At 40.3% G+C, this 18752-nt stretch overlaps 2 protein-coding genes across 8 annotated transcripts in view; one reads left to right on the top strand and one right to left on the bottom strand.

Moving 5' to 3' along the window:
* Positions 1-16872, top strand: part of IST1 (IST1 factor associated with ESCRT-III) — a 28496-nt gene extending 11624 nt beyond the window's left edge. For 3 of the 6 annotated variants that reach the window (XM_059667581.1, XM_059667580.1, XM_059667582.1), the window contains exons 2-10: positions 3766-3868; positions 4261-4441; positions 5181-5268; positions 9963-10046; positions 10797-10907; positions 11964-12167; positions 13109-13198; positions 14476-14524; positions 15520-16872. In XM_059667581.1, the coding sequence (XP_059523564.1) occupies positions 3781-3868; positions 4261-4441; positions 5181-5268; positions 9963-10046; positions 10797-10907; positions 11964-12167; positions 13109-13198; positions 14476-14524; positions 15520-15719 (1095 nt within the window). In that variant the 5' untranslated portion in view covers positions 3766-3780 and the 3' untranslated portion in view covers positions 15720-16872. Of the gene's footprint in view, positions 1-3765; positions 3869-4260; positions 4442-5180; positions 5269-7462; positions 7587-9962; positions 10047-10796; positions 10908-11963; positions 12168-13108; positions 13199-14475; positions 14525-15519 lie in introns of those variants that run through there. The other 3 variants (XM_059667584.1, XM_059667583.1, XM_059667585.1) reach the window with 3 other exon arrangements.
* A 103-nt stretch (positions 16873-16975) lies between these two features.
* Positions 16976-18752, bottom strand: part of PKD1L3 (polycystin 1 like 3, transient receptor potential channel interacting) — a 71682-nt gene continuing 69905 nt past the window's right edge. For both annotated transcript variants that reach the window (XM_059667572.1, XM_059667571.1), the window contains 3 exons: positions 18130-18261; positions 17508-17588; positions 16976-17105 (listed from right to left, as the gene is read on the bottom strand). In XM_059667572.1, the coding sequence (XP_059523555.1) occupies positions 17025-17105; positions 17508-17588; positions 18130-18261 (294 nt within the window). In that variant the 3' untranslated portion in view covers positions 16976-17024. The remainder of the gene's footprint in view (positions 17106-17507; positions 17589-18129; positions 18262-18752) is intronic.

An 18752-nucleotide genomic window follows, 5' to 3' on the forward strand; every position in this document is an offset into this window, starting at 1 on the left:
CTGGGGATGTGCCCGCAACCAAGGTACATGCCCTTGACTGGAATCAAACCTGGGACCTTTCAGTTCGCAGGCCAATGCTCTATCCACTGAGCCAAACCAGTTAGGGCTGAATAAATGTTTTCAATTATTTTTTTTTTCTTGGTAGATAGAAGAGGAATTACTGGGCCATATGTTAGCTTTATCTTTAAATTTTTGAGGAACCTTTATACCGTTTCCCATAGTAGCTGCACCAGTTGACATTCCCACCAGCAGTGTATGAGGATTCTTTTTATCCACATCATCTCCAACACTTGTTATCTCTTGTTTTACTGATTATAGCCGTCCTAACAGATGTGAGGTGGTGTCTCATTGTGGTTTTGATTTGCATTTCCCTTAGAGCTAGTGAAGTTGAACATCTTTTCATATATCTGTTGACCATTGCTATGTCTTGGGAAAAGTATCTGATCAGATTCTCTGTCCATTTTTTAATAGGATTGTTTGTGTACTTGCTGAGTTGTGCGAGTTCTTTATACATTTTGTTTTATTTATTTATTTATTTATTTCTCACCTGAGGAGTGAGGATATTTTTCGCATTGACTTTTAGAGAGAGTGGAAGGGAGGGAGGGTGGAGGGAAGGGGAGAAGAAGAGAGAGAGTAGGAGTTCTTTATATATTTGGCTATTAGCCCCATTTCAGAGTTATTATTTACAGATATCTTCTGCCATTTGGTTGGTTGCCTTTTTGTTTTGTTCATGGTTTCTTTTGCTGTACAGAGCTTTTTTAGTTTGATGTAGTCCTATTCATTTATTTTTGCTTTTGCTTCGCTTGCCTTTGGGGTCAGGTTCACAAAAGCCTCTCTTATACCAACGTCCTTAGATTTAGTACCTATGTTTTTTTCTAGGGATTTTATTGTTTTAGGTCTTATATTTAACTCTTTAATCCCTTTTGAGTGTGGTGTCAAATAGCAGTCTACTTTCATTCTTTTGCATGTGGCTTTCCAGTTTTTCCAACACCATTTATTGCAGAGGCTTTTCTTTTTTTTTTTTTTTTTTCTTTTTTTTAATTAAATCTTTATTGTTCAGATTATTACATTTGTTCCTCTTTTTTTCCCCCCCATAACTCCCCTCCTCCCAGTTCCCGCCCCACCCTCCACCCTCACTCCCCACCCACTGTCCTCATCCATAGGTGCACGATTTTTGTCCAGTCTCTTCCCACATCTCCCACACCCCTTTCCCCCCCCAAGAATAGTCAGTCCATTCCCTTTCTATGTCCCTGATTCTATTATAATCAACAGTTCATTCTGTTCATCAGATTATTTATTCACTTGATTCTTAGATTCACTTGTTGATAGATGCATATTTGTTGTTCATAATTTGTATCTTTACCTTTTTCTTCCTCTTCCTCTTCTTAAAGGATACCTTTCAGCATTTCATATAATCCTGGTTTGGTGGTGATGAACTCCTTTAGCTTTTCCTTATCTGTGAAGCTCTTTATCTGACCTTCAATTCTGAATGATAGCTTTGCTGGATAAAGTAATCTTGGTTGTAGGTTCTTGGTATTCATCACTTTGAATATTTCTTGCCATTCCCTTCTGGCCTGCAAAGTTTCTGTTGAGAAATCAGCTGACAGTCGTATGGGTATTCCCTTGTAGGTAACTGAGTTTCTTTCTCTTGCTGTTTTTAAGATTCTCTCTTTATCTTTTGCTCTTGGCATTTTAATTATGATGTGTCTTGGTGTGGTCCTCTTTGGATTCCTTTTGTTTGGGGTTCTCCGCGCTTCTTGGACCTGTAAGTCCATTTCTTTCACCAGGTGGGGGAAGTTTTCTGTCATTATTTCTTCAAATAGGTTTTCAATATCTTGCTCTCTCTCATCTTCTGGCACCCCTATAATTCTGATGTTGGTACGCTTGAAGCTGTCCCAGAGGCTCCTTACACTATCCTCGCATTTTTGGATTCTTTTTTCATTTTGCTTTTCCGGTTGGATGTTTTTTGCTTCCTCGCATTTCAAATCATTGACTTGATTCTTGCGCTCCTCTGGTCTGCTGTCGGGCGTCTGTATAATATTCGTTATTTCAGTCTGTGTGTGCTTAATTTCTAGTTGGTTCCCCAATATAAGATCGAGGGTCTTATTAGTTTTCGTGTAGATCTCATTAAGTTTATCGGCAGCTTCTAAACAGTTCTTGAGAGACCTTAAAAGTGTGGTTCTGAACTCTATTTCTTCCATTGACAATTCTGTCCTGTTTCTTTGTCTCCGCATTTTGTTCCAGAGGCTTTTCTTTCTCCATTGCATGTTTTTGGCTCATTTGTTGAAAATTGATTGCCCTTATATATGTGGGCTAATTTCTAGGCTCCCAGTTATTTTCAGTTGGTCTGTGTGTCTGTTTTGCTGCCAGTACCATACTGTTTTGATTATTGTACCTTTGTAGTATAATTTGAAGCCAGGAAGTGTGATAACTGGCATTGTTCTTTTTTTCTCAGGATTGCTTTGGCTGTTTGGGCTCTTCTGTGGTTCCATACAAATTTGATGAATTTTTTTTCTATTTCTTTGAAAAATGCCTTTGGGATGGCATTAAATCTGTATAGAGCATTAGGTAACAATAGCCATTTTAACTATGTTGATTCTTCCAATCCATGAATAAGGAATGTCTTTCCATTTCTTTGTGTCTTCATCAATTTCTTTCAACAACATCTTGTATTTTTCATTGTATAGATCCTTCTCTTCCTGTGTTGTTTATTTCTTTTTTAAAAAATATATAGATCCTTCTCTTCCTGTGTTATTTCTTTTTTAAAAAATATATATTTTATTGATATTTTACAGAGAGGAGGGAGAGGGATAGAGAGTTAGCAATATCGATGAGAGAGAAACATCGATCAGCTGCTTCCTGCACAACCCCCTACTGGGGATGTGCCCGCAACCCAGGTACATGCCCTTGACTGTAATCGAACCTGGGACTCTAAGTCTGCAGGCTGACGCTCTATCCACTGAGCCAAACCCGTCTGGGCTTCTGTGGTTTATTTCTAGTTATTTATCCTTTTGTTGCAATTGCAAATTGAATTGTTTTCTTCATTTCTTTTTCTGATATTTCACTGTTAACACATAGGAACACAAGGGATTTTTTGTACATTGATTTTTGTATCCTGCAATTTAGCTTTGTTTATTGTTTCTGGTAGTCTTGGTGTTTTATATATTGTATCATGTCATCTGCAAAAAGTGACAATTTTACTGTTTTATTCCAATTTGAATGCTTTTTATTTCTTCCTCTTGCCCGATTGCTCTGACAGGATTTCTGTACTGTGTGAACAACAGTGGTGAGAGTATCCTTTTTTTGTTCCTGATCTTAGAGGCAAAGCTTTCAGATTTAGGTGAGATTTTTGGGAGAATTAGGAGACCTTCCTGCTTGTCTTTTTATCACCCCTGTCCTACACCAATGCACATAGGTACTCATTTCATCCATCAGCAAGTTCTTTCAGCTCTGCTTTCAAAATAGCCTTAAATCTGATCACTTCTTCCACCACCACTGCTAACTCCTCCAGTCTAAGCTGCTTCCATCTGTTGTCTGGAATATAGTAATATCCTCTCCTTTGTTGTCTTGCTTCCATTAATGCCCTCTCCCAATCAGTTCTCCATACAGTAGCCAAAAAGATCTTTAAAAAATGTGAATCAGATCATGTCTGTATTAGAAAACCACTCTAGTTTATAGTATCAAATAATCTATTCTCTAACTGGTGTTAGTTTCTGAACTAATTTTAACTTGAAGATAGTCATTGGGTTTCTTATTTTTTTCCAGGAGGAATAGCACAGTATGCTGGGCTCTGGATTTAAAGCTGAGCGTTTACGAGTCAATTTGAGATTAGTCATAAACCGTCTTAAACTATTGGAGAAAAAAAAAAGTGAGTAATGCATGATTGCCTTATATTTTTCTCTTCCAAAATACATCACTGGGTCCTAGTATCCCAATATTGGCTCTTTCAGACTAAGTACTATGAACTTTTAGGGATGCTATGTCCTTTAAATTTTGGGTACATCTGGTTAGATTGAATCTCTTTGTTGCAGGGAAAGGGACATACTCTGTTGCTATGGAATAGGTAACATGACTCCTGAAATTTCTGGGTAGACAAACAATATTCTCACCTAGACAAAGTAGCAAATTCTAGATTAGATTTGCTAAGGGAGAGAGGACATAGTAGAAACATCCACTTGTCTTTGTTGGGGTGGAGGTCCGCCTGCAGGCCAAAGCCCAGTGCACTACTGCTGTGTGACTAGAGTGGGATTTGTGCCTTAGCGGAACTGGCCCAGAAAGCAAGGAAAGAGATTGCTGACTATCTGGCTGCTGGGAAAGATGAACGAGCTCGAATCCGAGTGGAGCACATCATACGGGAAGACTACCTCGTGGAAGCCATGGAGATCCTGGAGCTGTATTGTGACCTGCTGCTGGCCCGGTTTGGCCTCATTCAGTCTATGAAGTAAGGTTTTTTGGTCTTTTTATTTATTTTTTTTTCTTTTTCCTTTATTGATGTATAATTGATATAGAAAAACTGCACATAATTAATACACAGTTTGATTAATTCAGACACATGCATATATCTGTATACAAATGCCACAATCAAGGCAATAAACATCACCTTTAAAAGTTTCCTTGTATCCCCGCACCCCTCTGTTTCTTTTTTTTTTTTTTTTTTTGGTAAGAACACAACATGAGCTGTACCCTCTTAACAAAATTTTTAAGCACAAATACAGTATTGTTAATTATATATTGTTAACAGTTTTTGTTCAACAGATTTCTAGAACTTATCTTGTATAACCTTAATGAATAAGACATTCTGATCAAAGACCTAAATATAATCACCTCTGGAATTTGAGAAAGAAGTAATATTGGTCTTATGTAGGGGTGAGCACTAAGGGGCTTCACATACCCAAGGACCTTTTCCCTGTTACTCCCTTGTAGCCTGATCTCAGCATAGAGACAGCTGTTGAGATGGCAGAACCATTTCCTGACTTGGTGACCTTGGGCGCATCATTTAATTTAGAGTTTTCCCAGAAGTAAAATAGGGTGATGAAAATGGCTAGAAGTTCAGAGTTATTGAAAAGTTAAAGAGATTTGTGAAATAGCTTTAGAGGCTATATCACTGTATTCATACAAATGTTAGGGTGGTTGGTTGGTTTTAAAGAATGGTAAATTTTATTAATTTTTTTCTTAATTAGGGAGCTAGATTCTGGTCTGGCTGAATCTGTGTCTACACTTATCTGGGCTGCTCCTCGACTCCAGTCAGAAGTGGCTGAATTGAAAATAGTGAGTACAACCAGTTTTAGTGATATCTGTAGTTTTTCAGATTATTAGAAAAATTGGTTAACATAAGTAATTTCTGCTCATGTGACCAAGTATTTTGTACCCTTCTCATGCTGCCTTTGACAAGGACTTTATAAATGTGTTTCTTCTTCCTTTTTAAGCCTTATATCATAGAAGAGTGTTTTGCAAACTTGAATAATTTTTTTTTTAAGGAGCAAAGTTTCATGTACCCTCAGTTTTGTCTTAAATTATTTTTATTGTGATATGTTAACTTTAAAAAGGCCTTTCAAAGTGAGAGGCAATAAGCATTTATTTGAGATCAGTAAGAATAGTTACTGGGGATTCACTCACTGATTCAGGCAGAAGTCCATATAGTGTTTCTATTAGGAGACAAAGGCAGTGGATTATATGAGAAGGAAGGGCAACACTAGAAGGAAGGCATTTCTATTGGTGCAGATAACAATGCTGTTAATTCTAAATAATGTTTTTAATTCTCATTTCAGTAGTCCATCAGTCCAGTAGTCATAATAACTGCTTTCTTGTTATCTTGGCAAACAGTTCTTTGGGACACATTGTTGCCCTAGGCCAGTGATGGTGAACCTTTTGAGCTCAGCGTGTCAGCATTTTGAAAAACCCTAACTTAACTCTGGTGCCGTGTCACATATAGAAATTTTTTGATCTTTGCAACCATAGTAAAACAAAGATTTATATTTTTGATATTTATTTTATATATTTAAATGCTATTTAACAAAGAAAAATCAACCAAAAAAATGAGTTCGCGTGTCACCTCTGACACGCGTGTCATAGGTTCGCTATCACTGCCCTAGGCCCAGCCCAAAGGTTATTTTGCCCTGTTTTAACATTGCAAAGATTTGAGGCATAAACGTGCAAAGCAGTTTCCCTAGCATGGGCGCTCTGGTTCCATTTTAAAGTGGTGCCATTAATTTTTTATTTTTTGACAAATGTTATTTAAGTATATACAAATAGAAAAGTTCTTATGCAATTGTAAACCAGTAAAGTTAAAACAACATTAATTTTATTTCAGATGTTTTGCTTCATTCATTTCACAAATATTTATTGAGCAGATATTATGTGCTAAGTGGACACTGAGGGTATAATGGTGTGCAAAATAGGATACCAGCCCTACACTTATAGCTTTGAGTCTAGCAGACGAGACAGACATTAACTAAAAACCTGCCTGCCACAACATGAATATTTTACTGACTCAATTGAAAACAGTTCAATTAAGTTATTTTTCTCATTTTCTTTCTGCATCTTTGTGTACTTGTTTTAGTTTCTCTAAGATTGTCTGAGTCTTTTCTACCAACCCATCTTTTGAGATGTCCTTCTCTTATTTTATTTTTTAAGAGCTCTTTTTAATTCTCTGAATATTTTTTTATAGTCTGTTGTTTTTGTTTCATGGCTACAATGTCTTCTAACTAACTCTCTGAGAATATTATAGTTTATTTTTTTGTGAATCCTCACCTGAGGATATTTTTTTCATTTCTTTTTCAGAGAGAGTAGGAGGGAGGGGGGAGAGAGAGGAAACATCCATTGATGTGAGAGAGACACATTGATGGTTGCCTTCCCGCATGTGAACCTGCAGCCCAGATAGGTGCCCTTGACCAGGAATCGAACCTACAACCCTTCTGTGCGTAGGCTGACGCTCTAACTATTGAGAAGCACTGGCCAGGATTTATAGTTCCTTTTAATTTTTTGTTTCTGTAATGTTTGTTTTCTTTCTGTTTCTTAGATTTAGACCGTTTTATAGTAGAGGCTTTTCTTAGTTTTGATAACTCTTGGCTGTTGGTTTATATTTATTTAAAATGTTTTTTATTGATTTCAGAGAGGAAGGGAGAGGGGGAGAGAGAGAGAAACTTCAGTGATGAGAGAGAATCATTGATCAGCTGCCTCCTGCATGCCCCAAACTGGGAATTGAGCCCACAACCCGGGCATGTGCCCTGACTGGGAATCGAACCATGACCTCCTGCTTCATAGTTCGATGTTCAACCACTGAGCCATGCCAGCTGGGCAAGTTAAGACACTTTTAAAAAGCAAATTGGAACCTCTTGTATGCTTGGGTGGGGCTTACTGCCAGATGCCTTCATTGTTGAATGATCTGACTAAGCCCTTTCTTGAGGGAACTCCAGACTGTCAAGAACTAGTTTTCTTTCCTTGGGTTGGTCATTTTCCTTAGAGAGGAATCCTACACCTGGAAGGTATAAGCTGGCTGTTAGCATTTCTGAGAGCCCAGGAGAGAAGGAAGCCAAAGGTCTCATTCTTCTCTTATAGAAGACGTACACTTAATTCTTCTGTGGTCAGTAAGTATCTCTGCTCCCTGCTGTGCTTGGAGTCCAGAGTCCCTTTAGTTTAACCTCCCCAGAGAGTAAACCTGTATTCTGATACAGTAGGGAAAATATTTATAGTTTTTTTTTTTTAATTTCACTTATTGGGTGATATTGGTTAATAAATTATATCAGTTTCAGATATACAATTGTATAATATACCATCTGATATCTTGTAATTGTGTGTTTATCACCCGAAGTCAAGTCATCTCCCATCACCATTTACCCCCCCTTTACCTTCCTCTACCTCCTCTCCTCTACCCCTCTGCCCCTTCCCTCTGGCAATCACCATCTGTTGTCTGTGTCCATGAGTCTTTTTTTTTTTTTTTTTTACTGAAGCCCTTCCCCCTTCTCACCCAACCTCCAGCTCCTTCCCCTATGACAGCTGTCAGTGACAACTGCTTCTTACAGTTCTAACCTCATTTTTAGTCTTTCCTATACTTCTCCTTTATATTAAGACTAGAGGCCCGGTGCACGAATTCATGTACCAGTGGGGTCCCTCTGCCTGGCCTGCAGGATCAGGCCAAAACCGACTCTTCAACATTCTCTGAAGGGTCTCGGATTGCGAGAGCCTGCAGGCCAGGCCGAGGGACCCCCACCATTGCACGATTGGGGCTGGGGAGGGATGTGGGAGGTTGGCCAGCCGGGAAAGGACTGCAGGAAGCCTCTGGGACATGTCAGTCCCAATCGTCCAGACCCCAGCAGCAAGCTCACCTACCGGTCGGAGTGTCTGGCCCCTGGTGGTCAGTGCACGTCATAGTGACTGTTTGTCTGCCCCATGGTGGTCAGTACACATCATAGCGAGCGGTTGAGAGACCTTAGCATATCATTAGCATATTACACTTTGATTGGTTGAACGGGCGACCAGATGACTGGACACTTAGCATATTAGGCTTTTATTATATAGGACTAGGGGCCCAATGCACGAAATTTGTGCAAGAGTAGACTGTCTTTCCCCCGGCTGCTGGCACGGGCTTCCCTCAGGCCCTGGCTTTATCTGGAATGATGTCCAGTCTAATTAGCATATTACCCTTTTATTATTATAGATTCATTCCAAATGAAACCAAGATTTACATTTCTTTAAAAGAATGAAACCATACAAACTTGAAGAAAACTAGGTAGATTAAGAAAATGTCATAACTTAATTTGCCACAAAACCCAAAAGCCATAAATGAAGAATGATAAATTAAGCAAATATTTTAAAATTATACATTAATATAAAGCAAAACAAAAATCATCAAAAGACAAATGACAAACTGATAAGTACCAGGTACCCGTGAGAGTCTACATATTGGACAGTGAGTGCTCCCTCAGTGAGCTCGCAGGTGTTGGGACCACTCTGGTCCAATGACACTGTCATCTCCTCCTCGAACTATGTAGTAACTTCTTGAATGTTCTTCCTATATCTGCTTTGGTTTTCTTTACTCTGTTCCCCATTACATCAGGACAACTGAGGGTTCTTTTCAAAACACTGATCTGATCCTGTCACTACACCTTATTTTAAAGCCCTTTGGTATCTTTCTGTTGTGCTTGTGATAGAAACAAAACTTTTTGTATGGCCTACATGGCCCTGCATTGTCTGGCCCCCACTTGCTTTTCTCGGTTCCTACCACATTCCTCCCTCAGGCTCTGCCCTAGACTTATTCTGGCTTGAGGATTGATTGGCCCTGTTTTTCCACCAGAGGGCTTTACACATGATTTCTTTTTTTGTAATACCCTTCCCTCCCTCATTTAGTTAAATGTCTTCTGGAAGTTTTACCTGATTTTTCTTTTATTAAAATTAAATTTATTAAAGTGACATTGATTAGTAACATTATGAGTTTCAAATGTACAATTCTATAATTCCTCATCTGTATATTGTATTGTGTGCCCACTACCCAGTTACCTTTTTTTTTAAATATATATGTATATATATATATATATATATATATATATATATATATATATATATATATAATCTCAGATCTTATTCTATTCTCATAGTATGGTATACTTTCCCTTGGTAGCACTTTTCACAGCTGCATTTGTACCTTTAGCTGTGTCATTGAGTAATGACTGTTTTCCCTGAGAACTAGTATAAGATTCTCTAAGAGTAGGAACAGTGTCTGGTGGTGTTCATTATTTATAGTGTTTATTGTAATGCTTATTCTAGAGTTCTGCATATAGTTGCAGCTCATTGGATGGATACATAAACGATAACCAAGTTAATTAGTATGTACCCCTTAAGGTTTTATAGACCCCAGTTTTTTGAATATCCTGTAATAGAAGCCTGTTTACTGTTGATAGAAGAAAGCTTGAAGCAGTCTATAGGAATGGTTTCCACTTTTATTTACTGTTCTTTTTTCTCGGTAGGTTGCTGATCAGTTGTGTGCCAAGTATAGCAAGGAATATGGCAAGTTATGTAGGACCAACCAGATTGGAACTGTGAATGACAGGGTAAGGAACAGATTTGTTAAACATGAAGCAATGGGCAAGGTGGGGGCAGGTTAATTTATTGCCTGCAGTGATCTAGTGGTTACCACTATATAGTAGAGTTCATCTAGGGTTCCACATTTCATAGTGAGAGTGGGAGGAAGGCTTTCTGGTTGGCAGTGCGGTCCACTCCTTACCTTGGCCCTACACCTCTGACTTGTGAGGCTGTTGTTCTGTGTCATATTTTTTTAAAAAAAATATATTTTATTCATTTTTTACAGAGAGGAAGGGAGAGGGATAGAGAGTTAGAAACATCGATGTGAGAGAAACATCGACCAGCTGCCTCCTGCACACCTCCCCACTGGGGATGTGCCCGCAACCAAGGTACATGCCCTTGACCGGAATCGAACCTGGGACCCCTGAGTCCGCAGGCCGATGCTCTATCCACTGAGCCAAACTGGTCAGGGCCTGTGTCGTATCTTATTTGCCCCCTGTTCTTTGTGCCCTTTATGATTTGCGGAGGTAGAAATGAGGTTGGGAGAAGGGTGGAAGAATTCAAATGTGTAAGGCAGCAGTATCAGTCTTTTATCAATCATCAAAAGACAAATGACAAACTGATAAGTACCAGGTACCTGTGAAAGTCTACATATTGGACAGTGAGTGCTCCCGCAGTTACAAAACCAGAGAATGTGAGAGAGACTTGGGTCTTATATTTTGTGACTGGAAAAAATCATTTAACTGTCTGAATCTTAACCCTGGGTCTTTTAATTACAGCTAATGCACAAACTGAGTGTGGAAGCTCCGCCCAAAATCCTGGTGGAGAGATACCTGATTGAAATTGCCAAGAACTACAATGTGCCCTATGAGCCTGACTCTGTGGTCATGGTGAGTTTAGAGTCTTGCAGAGTACTCAGAAGAGTGAGTCTCTAGATACCACTTTCTTTAACCGTATTCCTTGCACTGCAGTTTGTGTGTGAAGGTTTAAACCTTTGCCCAGTTAGTGCCTTTTGGGTAAAAATTGTGCCTACATATCTCATATGGATCAGATGAAAAGAATACCTGAAAGCACTTTGAAAAGGTACAAACCTTGATGCTTATTAGATACCTGTGATGTGCCAGACAATGCACAGAAAGCTGTTAATACAGAGATATATAAAAACAAGGTCTCTGTCCTAAAGAGACTGGCGGTGTAAGGAGGGTAACCAGTAATTATCATCCAGCAGTTACGGTCAGTGGCATTTAGCAGATGCTTTGGTATGCTGCTGAGATCACCACCACCCCACATTTTCAGAACAGAAGATGTAATCCCCCAGCTCTTGAGAGTATTGGTCACTGGTGTCTCACACAAAGCTGAGTACCCTCCAGCAGTGGCCCCTTACCCAGTCTTTCCTGGGGGCAGTATTCAGTAACTGGTCAGTGCAGGGATTTAAAGACACTTCCCTTTGCCCTGGTTGGTCTGGCTCAGTGGGTAGAGCATCAGCTCGGTCCCAAGTTTGATTCTGGTCAGGGGCACATATCTCAGTTGCAGGCTCGATTCCTGGCCCCAGTCGGGACGCATGCGGGAGAAAACTAATCGATGTCTCTCAAACCGATGTTTCTGTCTCTCCCCCTTCTTACTCCCTTTAAAAATCAATGGAAAAATGCCTTCAGGTGAAGATTAACAACAACAACAAAAAAGACACTTCCTCTTTGACACAGTTGGGGACATCTGCTATAGGGTCACCCCACCTAGCTCCAGAGATCCCTGGCTAATTGGCTGAAGCCTTTGGTTGCATAATAGCCCGACTTCTTACTTGACCCATCCCTGCTTCCTTCACTTTCCCACAGGTCATTAGATCGCCCTAGTAAACTTCCTTCATGCCAATCTCCATCTCAGAGTCTGCTTCCTGGGACCTCGCCTGCGATGTGGGGTGATGATATGAATTTCTCTCTTTTTCTCAGGCAGAAGCTCCCCCTGGAGTAGAGACAGATCTTATTGATGTTGGATTCACAGATGATGTGAAGAAAGGGGGCCCTGGAAGAGGAGGAGGTGGGGGCGGGTTCACAGCACCCGTTGGTGGACCTGATGGAACGGTGTCAATGCCCATCCCCATGCCTATGCCATCTCCAAGTACTCCTTTCTCATACCCACTTCCGAAGGGACCAGTAAGTATACATATAAGTAAATGTTATGTAAGCTCTAGAAAATGACAGGTTGGCTCTGTGAATATACTCAGGAGTTGTAGATTGTCAAGACGATTAAGCAGTAAGAACAAATACTAACTTAATGATCACATTGTGTGAAAAATATTGGGATTTAGAGAAAGCCTTTTGGTTCAGCTAGAAGTAATACAGTGGAAAAATCTGGAGAGATGGTGCTAGAAAAACTCATCTTCATGTAGTTTATTTTTTAATTAAACATTCGGGACCTGTTGCTGGCAGATTAGTAGTTTTTTGTTGTTGATTTCAGAGAGGAAGGAAGAGGGAGAGAGAGACAGGAACATCAATGATGAGAGGGAATCATTGATTGGCTGCCTCCCGCATGAGCCCACAACTGTGGCATGTGCCCCTGACCAGAATTGAACCTGGGACCCTTCAGTCCGCAGGCCCACGCTCTATCCACTGAGTCAAAACTGGCCAGGGCCAGATTAGTAGCTTTAAAAATAAAACTGAATACAATCATTTATTGCCAAGTAAAAAAACCTCTTATAGACAAGAAGATGAAGGTCATTGTTGTAAAGTCTAATAATTTTCCGTAAGCAATGGATTTAGTAATTTGCATAACAGCTTTTGGCTACAGATCTTTAAAAATCTGCAATTCTTCTGATGACATGTGGTATTTTGTTTTTCTTCTTTTGGGGTTCTTGTGTTTAATAAGTCCTATTTAATGTCATTGATAGTTCTGTGACTTTAAGTGAAATGATGTATTATGAAACCCAATTTTACCCTAGGCTAATTGATAGAAACAAGAGTTACTTTCCTATGGCATTCAACATTATAATGAAATGACATTATTTGAGGACCTTCTCTCTGTGTGTGTATATATATACTGGAGAAAATCGCTAGTTGGGGGCAGTGTCTCTGATGTTGCCTTTCTCCTCTTGCAGTCGGATTTCAATGGATTGCCAGTGGGGCCTTATCAGGCCTTTCCCAATGTTCACCCACCTCAGATACCAGTTCCCCCATCGTATGAATCTGTAAGTGCCTGAGCCTCTTTTGTAAGCAGCAGGAGAGTGAATCCCATGAAGAGAGAGCAAAATAATGGCCAAAGGGAAGGCAAAGTTTTGATCAACTCTAGTACCAGCTTTGTTCTTGCTCTGGATTGTGTTGCTTTTACATTATCCTGGAAATGGAGTGTGGTGGTGGCAGCAGCATCATTGGTGGCAATGCTTTGTCTGCAATTCAGCCAGGATCAGGAGGGAGCTGCAGATCTTAGAAAGTTCTAGTAGGGCACTTAACCATCTTTTTTTTGACTATGTAGAGACTTCCTGGAACTGGTAGTCTTAGTGCTAGAATCTCATAATTAAACTACCAGCTTTATAAATTCTTAATACTGTGTAAAGCAGATTTTAAAGTAGTGACCAGATTTTTGTCTGACACACAAGTGTCCTGTAGCATTAGTTTTACATTTTAGTATTGTGGTTAAAACTTGCTCTAATTGGCTATTTGATTCTTTGAACTCTGTAGGTGGTTGTAGCAGCTTTGGTTTAGAATTAGATGACTTGTTTTCTGCCATCCTTGTTTGTTCAGCCAGTATGTGCCTTTTTTTTAGAGTAGAAGGGAGGAGGGAGAGAGAGACACACACACACACACACACACACACACACGCACACACATTATCGACTGGTTGCCTCCCGCACATGCCCCAACTGAGGTCGGGGATCGAACCTGCAACTGAGGTATGTGACCTTCACTGGTAATCAAACCCACGACCCAATGCTCTATAACTACGGAGATAAACTGACCAGGGCTGGTGTATGCCTTTTGAGAGCTGTTTCCATCTGATGCATAACTGAGAAAACAAATTGGTGTGGCGTTTGCTGTGGAAATGACTCATCTAGGGAGATTCTCCTGTTCCTGAGCTTGTTCTTTCCTTTGGTTCTATTACCTTGGGCCTGAGTTTTTCTTATGTTTCGGTCTTGCATGCATTGAAGCATTGCCCACAGCTGTTTGAAGACTTGGTTCTTGGAGATGAAGTCAGTGGTTTAGTGCTTTCTCTGCCTGGAAGGTGAAGGTATCAGATTAAAGAGGTGTTGTTACATTGTGGTTAGATTTTCCTTTTTCTCTGCTTGGTGTTCAGCATGGTATCTGTATCATCTGGTATCTGTCTGGAAGATCAGGAAGGAGTGGAGGGGCAGGTTCTGATGCTTTCGCTGAGCAGCTTAGCTTTTGGACAGCACAGGGGCTTGTATAAGTATCCGTACTTTCTCCAGTGATGCCACTGCTTTCTTTGGTAACAATGTTTGTGTTCCAGGTGGATGACAGTAATGCTGATAAGAATGTCTCTTCTGCACAGATTGTTGGTAAGTGTGAGTTAGAAACCCTCAAGGCTCAATGCTGAGCCCTTTGCTGTTTTCTCATACATGGAATTCAACCCACATGCCCTGTCCACCCTCCAAATGCAGTATGGCAACAACAGAACTCAGGAGTTCCCTCTGCCAAAAGGAAAATAATCTTCCCTGGCCCCAAAGAATCTCACAAGTTCCCTGTTTCTTTTTCACACATTTTTATTTTTTCAACTTCGTTATGTTCCTGTTGATTCAGCTTCCATTGTGCTTGGAAATTAAAAGGAGGAGGGGTGAATAGGCACAAATTATAAGTATGTAGCCATCTATTCAAAACCACTACCAGCACCCTAGAAGGCCACAGGGAGTATATTTTTTTTAGAGAGAGTTGTATTTTACATAATTTCTATACACAAAATTATTGTTGATGAGTTTTGATATTACATGTGTGTCTATGCACCCACATATAATATGTAACCACCACCTCAGCAAAGTTATAAAACATGTCTATCACCCTAGGATAGTTCCCTTTTGTTCCTTTCAGTCAACTCCACCCCAGAGGCGAGAACGGTTCTTATTTTCTAAAACTAGTTTAGGTTTACCTGTTCTAGAACTTATATATAAATAGAAATAAATATGCAGTAAGTAGAGAAGGGGGTGATTTTTAACTTATAAAATGGAAGACTAGAAATACAGATCAGATCCCAGTCCATCAAATAGGATTGACATTAACATTTCTTATTTTCCCGATAAGCCTTAAAGAGTAACCTCATCCAACAGAATTCTGGTACCATTCCAGACTTTGGACTTTGTTGCTATGGGAGCAGGCCTTTGTGAAAGGGGACAATGTGTTTAAATGAATGCTCTGTGTCCTTACCTTTAGAATTAATCATTTAGAAAGAAAACTTTTCTACTGTACTTGATTGTTTTGTTGTTTCTGCCAAAGGGGACTGTGGCTCTGAGCCACCTCTCTGGCATTTGTAACACTGTGCTCCTTGCCCTAATTTAATTAGGTCCTAGACCCAAGCCCGAAGCCTCTGCCAAGCCCCCTGCGAGACCCGTGGATACCTATGACAACTTCGTACTTCCAGAGTTGCCGTCCGTGCCAGATACACTACCAACTGCATCTGCTGGTGCCAACACCTCAGCATCTGAGGACATTGACTTTGATGATCTTTCCCGGAGATTTGAAGAGTTGAAAAAGAAAACATAGGCCTCCTAATCCAGGCACCATCCAAGCCCTGGGAGTGGAGACTGAGAAGTTTCTCCTTATAACTAAGAATCTCCATGAAATTCTGTTTCATCTCTCAACCATCACCGAGCACACTCTTCCTATGGGCTCTCTTTCTGCTCTACCAAATTGTGGTGCTTTCCAGTTCTTTATTGCTCCTAAGAGATGAATGACTGGAGACACTGTGAGCCCGGAGCAGCTGACTCCTGTAAGCCGTGCTTGTCTGTTTCCTGTCAGTGTTAGCCCAGGCTCTCTCCTCGCCTGTCCCACCCTCCCTCTACATGGGAGAGAAGGTAAAGATGGCTGGGCTGTGGAAGAGAGTACTTAGGAAGTGTCTCAGCCCTGTGCTGAGGTTCTAGACTTAGTACAGGTGGATTTGTGGTGAGAGAGAATCAAGGCTAAGATGTCTATTTTCTCATTCTGATATGAATGACTCAGGAAGCCACTGTAACAGTTCTTGGAAGCTGGGTCCTCTCATTGGCATTTACACTACTCCTTGCTGCAGGGCAATGTTCCACCTGGATCCAGCTGCAAAGTTTATTTGGAAAGGTGAAGGCCTCTCAGTTCTACTGGATTCCCAGGGAGTCCTCTGTGGCCTTTTGGCTTTGAGTGCTGTTTCCCTTTTATCAGAGGGCAGCACTGTATAAATTCCTGTTTTTCCCCTAGCATGTTCTGCTGGATTGTATTACTGACAAAGGAAGAACAGGCCACATGTTGGGCAGAAGTCACTATTCAAGGCTAAGGAGGGCTTCCAGTTGCCTTAATAGAAGTATTCAAGTCTCTTGAATAGTGAGCTGGAAAGCCTACAGGAGAAGAGGGGTTCCTGTTTTCATTTGAAAACTTCATGATGACGAGAACCTTTAAAAACTAATCTCATACATTTTGGTGCCCATGTGGCTGTAGTTTGCTGCTTTCCTTGATGGACAATACTCTTACTATTGTAACTAACATGCTCCTTTGCCCCTTAGCTAAGGCCATCCTTTCCCACAGGGATGGCTTTGGGATCGGATGATAAGATTTTGGCTTCTGTGTAGTATATCTGTATATACCTGTCTCAAGCAACCTTTCTTTAATGTTTTTGGTTGGTTTGTATCCAATACCTTGGTAGCTGATAATAAAGTTAAAAATTCTATGACCTGCTTTCTCCACTGGTTGGGTTGAATAGGGAGCTGCAAAGTTGGATTTTAGTGGAGAATATTGTAAGCAAGTGACCCATGCTGGGCACAAGCCAGACCTTACCTTTGTCTCCCTGGGTAATGTGGATGCCTGCAGCAGTAAGGAACCCTTTCAGTCTCTGTATTTAAGCCCAGAAAGCACCTGTGAGTTTGCATGGTCACTCCTCTGGGACTCTGCAGCGGCTTCCAGGACCTAATGAAATCAGGGCAAGGAGGACAGTGTGAGAAATGCTCCCCATTGGGCCGATGGCGTGCCTGCGTCTTTATTTTTCATGAGCTGCCGTAAGGTCGCATCTGACTCACGTATCTCCCACAGCTGTCCTGGAACATTGGTTGTGAGTGTTCTGTTATTCGTTTGGCAGCAGAGTCAGTTAAATGTGTCACTCATTCTTGCAGCGTTAACCCTTTCCCAACAGTGCCAAGATCATAAACGTAAGGACTTTGAGCAAAGGGCATTTTGATTCCTTACTGACAAAATTTAACAAAGTGTATTGTAAACATCTGTATGCCATGCAAAAGTAAGTACTCACTAGCTGGTAACAGGGTTAAGATAGTTCAGTGTCGGTGCCCACGACTGTCACGGCTGTTTACTCACGTGTGTTCTGGTGCACTGGATTCCTAACAAACTTGAGAGCTTCTGCAGCAGCATATCCATCAGTGTAGCTTCTTTCCAAGTCTATTAGAAGACAAAAGGAGAAAAGCAAGTATATTGAAGGAAAAAAGTATCAAAGGTAAAAATAACATACATAGTAGGGATACTATTTCCTTTAATGATTTGCTGTTAAAATGGTACGGCTTATACAGGTATTCCCCACTTCACGCCACTTCACTTTTAGGGAAGATGTATGGTAGTACCTATTTTCATTAACCAAAGATACTGGAAGAGGACTTGCTTTTATGAAAAAGGCGAAATGGGAAGTGTTTGCAGTGAGCTATTATAGAAATAGTGCACACTGAACTGTTATTTTTTCTTTATATAAGCTGTATATTGTATCAGCTTTTACTATATGTTAGTGCTGTTTTAGGCTTGATGTATTACTTGGTAGGCTATTTTTGGGGGACTGGGAAAGCTTAAAAAATTTTCCCATTTAAATTGACGATAATTGCTTTTATACTTTATGCCAGTTTGGCTTTGAAAGTTTTTATAGGAACCTGCTCTACTTTTGGATAGGGGGCAAAACCTGTATATAAGATTACCAAGCCGCAGACTGACTTACCTTAAGGGACTTTCTTTCTTTACCAAAGGACATGAGAATGGCAGAAACAAAAAGGTTAATGATCACGAGTACCATCAAGATGACACTGGTGAGGATCAGAAAGGATCCCAGGACTGTGTCTAAAGCAATAATCTGGAAAGACAAACACTTTTAATGTAAACATGGACAGTTCGATTTCTACTTTAAAAATAAGTTACGTGCTAACATTTGGGATTTATTCACATAAGAAAACACTGGTAGAAACTAGGGAGCAAAGCAAAACAACTTAAAAAGAATACTTTTGAGCAAGAATGAGTGACTCTAAGGCTGTAAGAACAGTTCTCTTCAGGGCTTTCCAAGAAGAAAGCAGGCGAGTTGCAAAATTAAAATAATTCAAAGCCCATGTGAGTTCTAACAATTCCAGAAAATACAGGGGTGGGCAAAAGTAGGTTTTATACGTCATACAGTCATTGATGATAAACTTCCATGTATTCACAACTGTAAACCTACAAATCAAGTGATGTTGATTTTCCAGTACTGATCAATGTTTTGCCTTGGTATTGGCTCCTTCATTTTTGGCATTGTTTAGAAAAAGACCAACAACTTAGAGGATGAATGCTTACACTAAATCTCATTATGATGCA

Source organism: Myotis daubentonii, chromosome 15 (assembly GCF_963259705.1).
Source record: "Myotis daubentonii chromosome 15, mMyoDau2.1, whole genome shotgun sequence".
NCBI lineage: Eukaryota > Metazoa > Chordata > Mammalia > Chiroptera > Vespertilionidae > Myotis > Myotis daubentonii.